Source organism: Xyrauchen texanus, chromosome 36, assembly GCF_025860055.1.
Source record: "Xyrauchen texanus isolate HMW12.3.18 chromosome 36, RBS_HiC_50CHRs, whole genome shotgun sequence".
Classification (NCBI taxonomy): Eukaryota; Metazoa; Chordata; class Actinopteri; order Cypriniformes; family Catostomidae; genus Xyrauchen; species Xyrauchen texanus.
In genome coordinates this window covers 19,770,411-19,782,747 of record NC_068311.1, presented here as the reverse complement: position 1 = coordinate 19,782,747, position 12,337 = coordinate 19,770,411, and the positions used below count along the sequence as shown (strand labels likewise).

General features: G+C 36.1%; 1 protein-coding gene across 5 annotated transcripts; it reads left to right on the top strand.

The window, feature by feature from the left end:
• Window positions 1-4,879: 4,879 nt before the first annotated feature.
• LOC127629992 (upstream stimulatory factor 1-like) lies at window positions 4,880-11,110 on the top strand. 5 transcript variants are annotated; one of them, XM_052107354.1, is made up of 11 exons: window positions 4,880-4,942; window positions 5,376-5,443; window positions 6,782-6,831; window positions 6,919-7,064; window positions 7,266-7,379; window positions 7,493-7,643; window positions 7,777-7,831; window positions 8,153-8,211; window positions 8,312-8,406; window positions 8,496-8,624; window positions 10,619-11,110. In XM_052107354.1, the coding sequence occupies exons 2-11, from the start codon at window positions 5,436-5,438 to the stop codon at window positions 10,706-10,708; spliced, it is 897 nt and encodes a 298-aa protein (XP_051963314.1). In that variant the 5' UTR covers window positions 4,880-4,942; window positions 5,376-5,435; the 3' UTR covers window positions 10,709-11,110. The 5 variants fall into 5 exon arrangements, with proteins under 5 accessions (XP_051963314.1, XP_051963315.1, XP_051963313.1 ...); XM_052107355.1 differs by having other exon boundaries at window positions 6,919-7,034; window positions 10,619-11,109; XM_052107353.1 differs by having other exon boundaries at window positions 6,919-7,034; window positions 7,777-7,864; window positions 10,619-11,109.
• Window positions 11,111-12,337: the final 1,227 nt, after the last annotated feature.

The following is a 12,337-nucleotide window of genomic DNA, read 5'->3' as shown; positions in this document are numbered from 1 at the left end:
TTATTAAGGTTCCTAACCACAGCATGCAGAATTGAACAATTAAAAGGTTACTGTAACATGTATGTTTGCATTATGAAAGGTCTAAGGGTAGTTGACATTACATTTTGGGTTAAATTTACATTTCCAGTGGTGTAACATGCTATACTATAATAAAACTATTTTCAAGCAACATTTTGCTAATTATTATTAACTATTATAGTTATGTATGCAGCTTTCATAACCTCATGTACTTTGAAAAATTATTTTAAATATTAAGATGACCCACAGAACATTTAAAATTACTAGTGCAGATGAGACGGTGAATAAAAATGGAAAAATCTTGAAAGAAACGGGGACTTATGGTATAGAAATAAATGTAATTTAAGTATACGTTTTCTTTATACATTCATATCGATTTTAAATTAAAGTCTTGATGTTGATTTCAAAAATCAATTCATATCAGTAGGCACATGCAAAAGCAAGGACTCAACTGAGATCTTAAAATACAAATAAAATGCTAAAGTGCTCCTAAACAAACTCCTAATCCCCATCTACATAGAAAAGGAACACTAACCTTTAACCCCCTTTAAACAAATACTACTACTACTGATAATTAATGTCATCAAGCACATTCACCCCCTTAAACTGAGTGGGAGAGTTACTGTAAGCTGGTGTTTGTATTTGTAAACCTCTTTGTCCCATGCAATACCACTGAACATGACTCCTAAAAGTCCACCTCAAAATTTGTAATGTAACATTAGTTGTGCAATTAAAAGACACATAACTAATCTAGTCTGTATTATGGTGTATTGATATTGAAAAGAGAAATAATGTTGAAAAATCTAATTAGTATAGCACTTTTTGTTACGTCACTACATACAGAGCTACCGTATCTCCCTGAAAACTAGTCTGACCTCCACAATGATTTAACTTATTGCAAGGTCTTGCAGTGTACTTTCTGTCATTCCAATATTGGTTTTATCTTGAACCTCGCTCTGTCTATTTCAACTGTGAAATTCAGTTTGTTTTGTATTTATTTACCATTTTGGATTGATCATCTGATCCTTATTTGGATGTTTGACACCTATTTTACCAATAAAAAATACATTGATTTCAAATCACCTTGAGTCTCTGATGCTTTCCCTGTTTTTTTAGTTGCTTTTGTCCAGACAGATTAATTAATGAAACAGTTTTAATTAAAACAATTTTGTTCGTGATTCACATGCAATGGGACTGGACAAGAGACAAAAAAAAGAAGTGCTGTAAAACTCGAAATATTCTTGAACATTCCTGGCATAAGCAATCTGTGATTGGTTGGCTCATGAACATCCCGGTTACTTTTGTAACCTCCATTCCCTGATGGAGGGAACGAGACGTTGTGTCGATGTAGTGACACTAGGGGTCGCCTTGTGAGCCCCAAACACCTCTGATATTTGAGAAAAGGCCAATGAGAATTGGCGAGCGGAATTTGCATGCCACTCCCCAGACATACTAGTATAAAAGGAGCTGAACCACTCATTCAGGTTTTGTGCTGAGGAGCCAACAGGGTCCTGGCCATTTCAGCGGGTAGTTCAGTGTTGTGGCAAGAGGGACACATGTCGTTCCCTCCATCAGAGAACGGAGGTTATGAAAATAACCAGGACATTCCCTATCTGTCACTCACTCGAAGCTGTGCCGATGTAGTGACACTAGGGGTTCCTATACAAAACGCCACAACTAGCTAAACTGTGTTACATGGACTGGTGGTGCGAGGTGGGAAAACCACTGAACGCCTCGCAGCCAGCGCACCTGGCCATCATGTAACCTCCCACAATGCTCCTACGAGCGTCGTACGGTCCCTTGTACCTCGGGGACAAGACGACTGCCCAAAAAGTGGTGGCTGGCTGCCCCAGCCGTGGCCACTTCTCTTTTTTCTCCCCTCAAAAAAAGTGTCCAGGTCAGGGAGGTGTATCTTCCCAAGGGGAAGACAATGCGGAGACCACACCCTGCCCAATGGGGAGGGGTTGTGTGGAAATACATCACATGGTCTTACAGAGTTCTGTCGGCAGTGTCGCTGTCTTCGCGAAGCGGCTCCCATTGGAGTCCCCAAATCGTCCCCAGTGCTAACCAATGCGGCCTCAAACCCGTAGGTAGAAGGACCGGCGCTGGCAGCTGCTGGGGTGGCTTTCCCTCTGAGGAAGGAAAGCCACGATTGTGACGTTGCCATTGTCCTGTTCTCGCAGTGAGGAAATGACCCGTCCACGAACGCTGTCTTCGCGTTGGCAGCGCCCAGGTGCGCGAGACAGCGATCGTGGCCGTCGGAAGCGGAGAGGTAAGGACAGCAACCAGGAAATACACACAGACGTGTATATTCTGTGTACAGTCAGTGCCACTCTTTAAGTAGGAAATATACTCTTTTATTAGGAAGAATATACTCTTTTTGCTGCTAATGCGCCCAGGGGTGTTCTCTGTACTCCACCGGTGCACGAGGGGGAGAAACTGTTGTAATGCGGCTGTAATACTGTAATACAGCTTGCACAAGAGGTGAATGGATTGTCTGGAGGAATTCAGCTCAATGAACAGAATGCAATTTCATCAGTTACCCTGAGGGTGAATTTTTTGCTGTTGTCAGGTTTGTACCTAATATACCAAAGTGTGAGTCGGTGATTCTCACAAAATCAGTGAAGAAAATGTCCTGGTCCTATTTTACTTCAAAATCAAAAGAAACAAATAAGAAATTATATTTAGCATTTAGAGAATAAAGCCTATTTTAGGGCAATAAAATATTTTACATTTGTGACATTATTTTCATGACATTTATACACAATTTACCCCAAAATGATCATTACCACAACATGAAAAATTACATATTATTTAAATTGAAAAGGATTTATACATCATAAAAGTACTCCCCAGGTAATGCCTTTCATTTTGTTAATTTTTTTTTTAAATAATTGTACAACAGCATCTTACCAACACCAAAACTTTAATATGGAAATAATAAAAAAAATGTTTTATTGATTTTGGGTTAAATATGACCAGGACATTTAATGGCCATAGTGTCTACTTACAGCTATTAGAAAGTATTAAAATGCCATATTTGTCTCAAATTAAAACATTTTGTCTGATTTTGGCTGAAATGTTGCCAAATCATGTAAGCTACTACTTCAAACAATAAGAAAAACACAATGAGTTTACCATAACTTGTTTTCATCGCTTTTAATAGTCATTGGTATACCTCATCCCTCAAGGTTAAAAATTTTGTTGATTACAGTGATAATGGAAGTGAATTTGGAGGGTTAAAGGCAGAAATATGAAGCTTTTTATTTATTTAAGTTTTACATTTTTACAGTCATTTTAGGTTTTGTTGACATTACATCATCATGGTAACAAAGTTATAAAATTAGCTATAACTTTACACAGAAAAGATTAGTAAGCGACTTTATCACACTAAAATGTTGTTAACACACATATTGTTTACATATTGTGGCTATACTTTTGAATACGGTTTGGCCCCATTGACTTCCATTGTAAGTACCTTACTGTAACCCAGATTTTTTAAATCTTTAAGAAAAGGTCAGGCAAGTCAAAATTATTATTTTTTTTTTTTTGTCAGTATTATGCCATAAATCCTGTTGGATGAGCCTAACTTGTACTGAACCCAGAATATTCCTTTAAGGCTGAAGTATGGGCTGAAATATGTGCCACCAGAAACTGAATTTGAACCATTTATATTTGAATTTGAATGGCAGCCCATAGGGTCTACACCCAAAACGTCATAAAAACTGTCACTTAGAAGAGCATCTCCACCTGAGACAACACACCCTACTGATTAAGGACCATAAAATGCAAATCTCACTCACATCGGCCCCTTCTCTTACCTCAGGTCACTTTAGGGTCACCAAAAACTTAACTAAATTATGACTTATCCTCAGAGCTGGACTGGTAATCTGGCATACCAGGCATTTTCCCGGTGGGCCAACGCACTTTTGGGCTGATCAGGGGCGGAATGTCCATCGGGAGAACCTATCACGAACCTACAACCTACTGTATTGTCTTTTAAAATATATATATATAAAATGTACTGTTTATGTTACAGTTAATATTCATTTATTAATTAACATTTTATTTCTGTAGCATTTGTACAATATTGTACTGTAAAAAGGTAGGTTGTTTATTAGGTCTTTTTTTAGGTCACAAACTGGTAATTACAAGGGTATTATGCTATAAATGTGGTTTATGAGGACATTTATTGTGTCCACATAATTCAAATCACTTAAAAAACATACAAAATTATGTTTTTTGGAAAATGTTAGGGTTAGGTTTTGGGGTTGGATTAGGGGATATAATCTATAGTTTGTACAGTATAAAAATCATTATGTTTATGGAGAGTTCTCATAATGATAGCTACACCAATGTGTGTGTGTGTGTGTGTGTGTGTGTGTGTGTGTGTGTGTGTGTGTGTGTGTGTGTGTGTGTGTGTGTGTTTGTGTAAAATTTACCATGCAGAATATAAAAGTTTACCACATACTCCATCATCTTTTTCTTATTTGTATAGGTGCATATACAGTATATGAAACCCTTGAGTAATAAATTGCAGTTTACTTTCCATGGAGCAAATAAGTAGGTGCTAAAGTTGAACCAACATTTTGAGGACACATCACAGTTATAAAATATATGAACTAAGTCATCCTTATTTACGCCACAAAACATACATTTGTTATCATTGCCCATATATTTAGATAAAGCTGCATTACAGGGATACATAGTGTGTAGTACTTTAAAGTACACTTCTTTCACTTATTTGAAATACAAAATTAAAAATAGGGAGTAAGGTAATATGATAGTTGTTCGCTTTATTTCTATGGTCTACAATCAGTTCAACAATAATGTCATGTAACCCGGTTGATTCTGGGCGCATGCGCACAACTCTGGCACCGGGTTTCCTCCTGTTGTAAACAAGACGACCCACGAACAGTAAACGGTGATACATGAATGCCATCTCGTGTTTCTTTTGATTCTTTTGGAGCTAATTTTATGAATATAGGTAGATGCAGACCGCGTGGGTGGTTTAGTTCAAATGTGCCTAGTTAGTTTATCTATGATTGCCAGATAGCACGACTAGCTAGCTAGCTATCCCAATGATTGGGTAAAATATATTCTCCATTAAATTGACAAATAATCCGTGTATATGCAGCTTATAGTTGTCTGATTGCCTCTTTTTATAATTTATAAATATGTACAATGCAATGCATACAACCAGAGTATTAACTTAATGATTGACTCATGTAGGTCAGTTCTGTTAATAACAGTGAATTATTACTCCTTGATAAATATGAATATTTTGGATTGGCATTTTTTTTTTGTTTTTGGTCCTAGCGTTCATATTTTCGTTTTGTTCCTTCTATTTGATCCAGGGAAGGTTTAATCCAGCAACAGGGAGTGAGGATTTTGCCTGTTACACATTCACTGTGGACATGAAAGGGTTGGTAGAAAACCTATTCCTGCAACTGATCATATAGTATCTGAATAATCACACTATACATTACAATTTATAATGTATGTGTTTTAACTGCACTTGAAGTTGATGCATAACATGTCAAGTATTTTCACGATTGGTATTTTTTGGCTTTCAAGTTAATTTTAAATTGTTGATGATTGTAGTGTTAAAATTTATGTGGATGTGTAATCAAAATTGTGTATTATATGTGCTGTAGCTGGTGCACTCAGTAATTCTTTCTTCATTTGAAAAGGGCTTACTCCTAAAGAAAGTAATAGAAATTTTGAAACAAATGTATATAATCATGATGACTCCATTTAAATGAAGTCTCTAGTCATACCAGTTACCTTATAAAAGCTATTTTATTCTACATGGAGAGGGTCCCATCATGGGGGCGGCCATGTTATGAGTACATGTACAGCTGAATACTACTCACTTAATCTCAGTAACTGCCCTGTTATTGGACACTTTTACTCATGAATTAAATCATTCAAGGCTTACTGTGAATACTAATTTTCTGCATTTAAATGATGTAGCATCCATGCCCCTAAGTCCAAGATGACATGGACAAAAACTTACTGAATGCACCTTTAAGAGTTTGGCCATGACACCTTCCTCTCCTTGGTCTATAGGAATGTATGACATTTACAAACACAAAAATAGCATGTAATGTAAAATATTGAGATCTATTTAATGACTGAGCTGGCAGCATATATACAAATACCTATGCATATCAGTTCACACTTTAAATACATTTAATACAAATTATATGTCAGTATTTTCAAAGCTCTGTTTTTTTCATGTGTTGTGGGCATGAAGGAATGTAATGTTAATTGGGGGATATACCTCAAAAGCCTGTCTTCGATATGATTTTTCTACAAAGTAATGTTTACATTTTTACAGGTTACTTCAATTCAGCTTGTTCTCGTTTTAAAATATCAGTAACAATACAAAACATATTGTTATTTTTACTTTATCCAAATCAGCAAAGATTTCACAGCTAAAAGATGTGTGTTGCAATACGAAGGGGGCCATTTTGGAAGTTATATTACAAGATCTTCTACTTCAAGAAGAGCATGGGAACTTCCACCAGGAGGCAGTAGACATCTAGTACAGTATATTGCAAACAGCAAGTTTTTCAGCAAAGAGTTGATTATGTTGATGTATATAGCCTGTAGACAATCATGTATCAAATATGATATGAACCATCATGTCACACTGCTTGACATCTCATCTTTCCGAAAGTATTTCATGTCAACTATCCACTTACAAACTTTTCTTAATTTGCACATTTTGTACTTATATGTACTGTTGTGATTTCAGGCAACGGAAAAGTTCTGAACCTGATTTCAATGCTTCAGTCATTGAAGAAGGTATTATCAGATTAACATGATACAGTAATGTCAGAGTTTTGATTACTTAATTTTTTAATTCTGAGAATTTATGTCTATTTTTCTCAGGGTCAGTTGCCACTGCGGAGGATCAATCGGCAATCACAACTATTCAGTCTGCCTCTACATTCTCATCAGAGCAGCCGATTAAATACTTCTTCAAGACAGAGGGAGCTGGGGGGCAGGTAGGAGAGCTGTACCCTCCCACAGGGCAGGTAGAAGAGAGGGAGGAAGGGGTAGATTAAGATACTTAAACTGAGATTTTAGTAGCCCATCCATGATCCCACCTCATTTGAAGCCCCTGTAGAGTGTTCTTTCTTATTAAAAAAGACAGTGATCTCTATTTTCACTTTAGATAGCAATTTGAATGAAGATTATATTGCATATTGTTATTCATCCTCATTTATGTTCTGAAGGTCACATATCGAGTAATCCAGGTTGCAGATGGACAGCTGGAAGCTCAAACGGATGGTGCAACAGCTATTAGTGTAGTGACTGGATTTCCTGCTGCAACACAACCTGTTACACAGGTGGAAACCTCACTTAGTATTTGCCCTGACCTAGATTAACACAAATGCATTTGTTTCCTACAAATTTCACTGTTGTTGTATTTTTAAAGGTTCTGTTGTGTACTGCTTTTCAGACTCTGTTCTCTCATTCAGAGGGCTTAGAAGGAGATGGCACAGAAACCCATTACACTTATTACCCTGCTACTATGTCAGATGTCACAACAAGCACTATGGTGACTGGTGTTCAGGCCTCGGATACTCTGCTTAGTCAGAGTGCTCCTGCAGGTATATCATCAAACCTTCCTTGGCATGAATGATGTCTTGCTTTCAGTTGTTATTATGTGAAACTCTGATGAAGTGGTGATGAATGAAACAGGCATTTTGAAATATTGATTTGTTTTTCTGGCTCCTACTTTAGGTCAGTTGTATGTTATGATGTCCCCACAGGAAGTTCTTACTGGAGCCAACCAGAGGTCTATTGCACCTCGCACACAACCTTACAATGTGTAATGTTGCCTTTTCCAGCCTCTCAAAAGCACTCAATCATTTAATAATTTTTTTTTCTATTTTTTTTCTATTTTACGTAGTTTATTTGCATTTTATTTATTTTTAACTAGTTCTTAGTTGACACTAAATAGCATTCAGTTTCAGCACAAGTATGCTATGCAACTATTTTATTCATAAAAATATAATGCATTCAAGTTAGCTGTTGATTGAACAAATTAATTTACACATTGTTTTATGATTGCAAGGGATAAAAATAGTTGTTAAAACATAATTGCACATTTTTGCAGTAAAACAGATGGTCCAAGAACTTCAAGAGATGAGAAAAGACGAGCTCAGCACAATGAGGGTAGGAATTTCATACTGATACATTGTGAGGTAATTAATAATTACATACAATTAATTAGTTGTGTAAGTTATGAGAAAGTGATTATTTCCACACCTTATAGTTGAACGAAGACGCAGAGACAAAATTAACAACTGGATTGTTCAGCTTTCAAAAACAATTCCAGACTGCACCATTGATTCCACTAAAACGGGACAGGTACGTGTTGGTTTTTTAAATGTATAACTGTCCATTTGCAGCTGGAAGCATTTGAGTGTGAATGATTTTTGGTGTTGTATGTGCTACAGAGTAAGGGTGGGATCCTTTCAAAAGCCTGCGATTACATTCAGGAGCTGCGACAAAGTAACAGCCAGTTAGGAGATGATCTGAACAACCTTGAGAGATTAAAGATGGATAACCAGCTGTTACGGCAAGAGGTATATTATATATAGATTTAAGACAGAAGCTAAAATTAATTTCCATATATCTAGATCTGTCTTTTTCTCTCATGTGTACAAATTAGAGCTGTCAAATTTAACGCTTTAACGCAAATGAATAATTGAAAAATTTAACGTCTTAATTTTCCTTAATTGCGATTAACACATTTACCATTACTGAGGCATAAACCAGCACACTGCTTGGAAAAGGGCGGAACCTTTGCTATGTCAGCCCAGAGTCATTACACTGACACACATACACAAGAGCAGTGTCAGTGATGAAATGATGGTGAAAGAACCTCTTAATGCTGTTTGTTTGTACAAAACAAGACCAGATGGGTACTTTGCAGCCTCTGTAAGGCGTAATTTAGTCGCCACAGAAACACGTCAAGTCTTAACTATCACAAAAATGCAGAATGAGACATTGTTTGCCATGCTTTTTATGCAGGGCTCCAGACTAAAAAAATTACTTAGGAGCCATTGTCTCCTAAACTGAAACATTAAGTAGCCAAATGGCTGTTTTTAGTCACCAAATCACAGATTTGTTTGATTCAGATTGCTGTTGAGGAACAAGAGAGTAATCCGAAGACAGCTGATAACCCATTAATAGAAGGTTTAATAAACAGTATATATTGTTGAGAAGATCAGTTTGAATTCCCCTTTTGTCTCATAAATGTTCATACCCCTTTCATAATGTATATAAATATAAGAGATAAAATATTTTTTTATTGAGTTCCGCTTATCAGAAAGTATAATAAGCATATAGTAGTGTGTTGTCTTCTTGAGCATCAATTAATGTCAATTAAAGTCCCTCAAGTGTCAAAAGCTTGATTTTATATATACTCTATATATTTATAATTTAAATTGTTTTAAAATATTGCCTTTGTTTTTCTTTACTGTTACTGGATGGCCCAGACACAGAGACTACAAGACTCCAAATTGAATAAAATACCAGATGCATATATTGTGCTTCTCCAATCCATATCAATAATTACCTGAAGAAATAAATTGGTACACAATACAGGACTTTTAATTATAAAGAAGCCTGAAATACACATGGGATTCCAAATTTGAAATGTCTGCGCTCCCAGTTTTGAACACACTGATGGCTGATTCGCTGAGAAAGTTAATTCAAACTGCTAACCTGAGATCCTGAGTTCAAACCGTCATTTATTTTCAGGTGATTTATGAAAAAGACCCGGTTCAAAAGAATAATTTGTTCACAACTCTCTTGCACTGGGCTTGTTGTTGCGTACGGTGCAGTGAATGAGCTCATCAAAACATAATGGTTGAAAAGTGGCACAAGACACACTGGTGCGCACTCTAAATATGCATTTAATAACTCTCAAGATATCTGATGAAACTGCATATGAACACACACAACCCAACTGTCGCTAGATTTTAAATTATAATCGCAATCAATAATTTTTGGTCGCATTTGCAACCATTTTGTCACAGTCTGGAGCCCTGTCATGTGGAGTTCAAAGCGGTATTTAACACTGGCGTTGACGCCCTGACATGAATCGTGAATGCAGCTTCACAGTTACTGGGGCAAAGTGGATAGCCATCGTCTGTGGAGGATGTGAGTTTCAGTGATGTAATGCGCATTGTAAGGAATACTCAACCTATGGTTGCAAAGTTCTATCAATTACACAACCTCCCTCTTAGACGTTTAGTCATACTTGAATTGGTGCTATTTTAGTGCATTTCTATCTTTATACTGTTGAAAACTTTGTTTGGGAAATGTTAATAAAGTTACATTGTTATATATTGTTTTCTTATGTTTTCTTTTCTAAGAAGGAAATAAGTGCATTTTGACAGGAAATGTGTAAAATTTCATCCCTTTTTAAAATCTGTGATTAATCCCGATTAACTATTAAAAATTATGCGATTAATCACGGTTAATTTGAATTGACTGACAGCACTGGTACATATATGAGAATATTTTTTTAAATGTTTATTCATAGTTTTTTTTTTCATGTTATTTTTTAAAGGTGGAAGATTGGAAATCAAAAAATCAGGTTTTGCGGAACCAGCTACGGCAGCATGGCATAGTTGCAGCAGGAAGTGCCGATTCCCAGTGAAGAATTCTAATGATGTTGGTGCTACAAAACCAAATTTAGAATATAAGCAGACTGTTGGATTTACATTTTCTGCAGTTGTTTTTATAAGCCATTGAAATGAACTTAAACAATGCATAATTAAGGACTGTGTATCCAACAAAATATGGTGATGATTCTCCACCAGGATCTTGTACATATATCATTTTTCTTTCTTATTTTTTCAAAACTTTAATGTAACTTAGTATTTGTTTTTATGTACCCAAAGAGCGTGAATGAATCTGTTAATTTTGTACTTTAACTTCTAATCTTTTTGGAAGTAATTCATGTTAATTCTAATCTTGGTTGTAACGTTGGCAGCCTTTAAATTTAAATACATTTTCAGTTAAATAAAAAAATCTGACACATTTGCGCCTGTCAAAACACATTTTTGATAGCTCTTTACAAGCCACCAGTTACAGCAATATTAGAGATATTTTTAGTGTGCTAGGAATTATCACCAGACAAAAAAATATATCTTTAAAAAAGGAATATAGTGTCCATGAAGACAATGTGTCTGTGGCTTAAATGTATTAATACATTTATTCAAAATAATAAAAAATGTAAATCAAACAAATCAATTAAAAATATAGCTGCGAGCAGCGATGGCGGGCCCAAGCCGGTGGCACCGCCACCCCCTGTGCCTTTAGGGTTGCTGTGCACGATGGGCAATAACGTAACCTCGCTTTGACTGTCGAGAAGATATGTGCTGTAGAGCTCGCATCAGCTCGCATCTCTGCAAAAGTGCGCATGGAGGGCACATATCAACCACAAAGTATGCGTGAGCACCCTTCCGATACCTAAAATGAAAAATGAGACACCCTACGGTCTCATGGAGTTAATGGACACATGAAATAAGTACACAAGACTGAAAATTCATATGAAGTGTGCCATTTGGGACAGGGCCTATGACCGTGAACCACAATAGTCACATCTACGAGATAATTCAAATGAAGAATAATTTTTTATGTCATAGGATGTCATAGGTCAATATCTTTTGCAGCACTTAAATGTGTTAATCCAGAAGGCCAGTATTTATCTGGAGGTCTTTGTACAGGTTTATCAATGTAATTATAATTTACGCTTATGTGTTCCTATGATATGCAATGGAAGTACATTTTTATGTTTAACATGGGTGTATTCACAATACATAGCATACGATATAATATCTTAAGATTATTTATCATTATGTTAAGTACATCACACAAATTTGACTGTATTCACCTGTAATGTCTCCAATAAGTACAGTATATATATATATATTGGCCTGTATGGCCATGATATATTGCCTTAGCTAGACTTTAGCTAACCTATTACATTAGCTAGTAGCTCATGAGTCATGAATGTTAGCAAGACACAAGTTAACTATATTTGCTAATTAGCTGTATAGTCGAGGCACTGTACACGATGCGGAGGGAGGGAGGGAGGGCGGGCATCGACAAAATCTCATCTACCGACCTGATGTTTTGATTTTTTATTTAATAAATATATTTGTTTGACAGGGAAGCTGTGCACAAACAGGAATATATATATTAATTTATTTATAAAAATAAATAAAAAACACCCCAGAAAAAAGGGCACTTTCTCTCGAGGAAGAAAAAGGGCAGGTGCTCA

What these genes read in the sequence shown, in the direction of transcription:
- LOC127629992 (XM_052107352.1), top strand. An exon ending in TAGTCAGAGTGCTCCTGCAG is followed by an intron (nt 7,644 to 7,776) that starts GTATATCATCAA and finishes CTCCTACTTTAG; the next exon opens with GTCAGTTGTATGTTATGATG. An exon ending in CGCACACAACCTTACAATGT is followed by an intron (nt 7,865 to 8,152) that starts GTAATGTTGCCT and finishes ACATTTTTGCAG; the next exon opens with TAAAACAGATGGTCCAAGAA.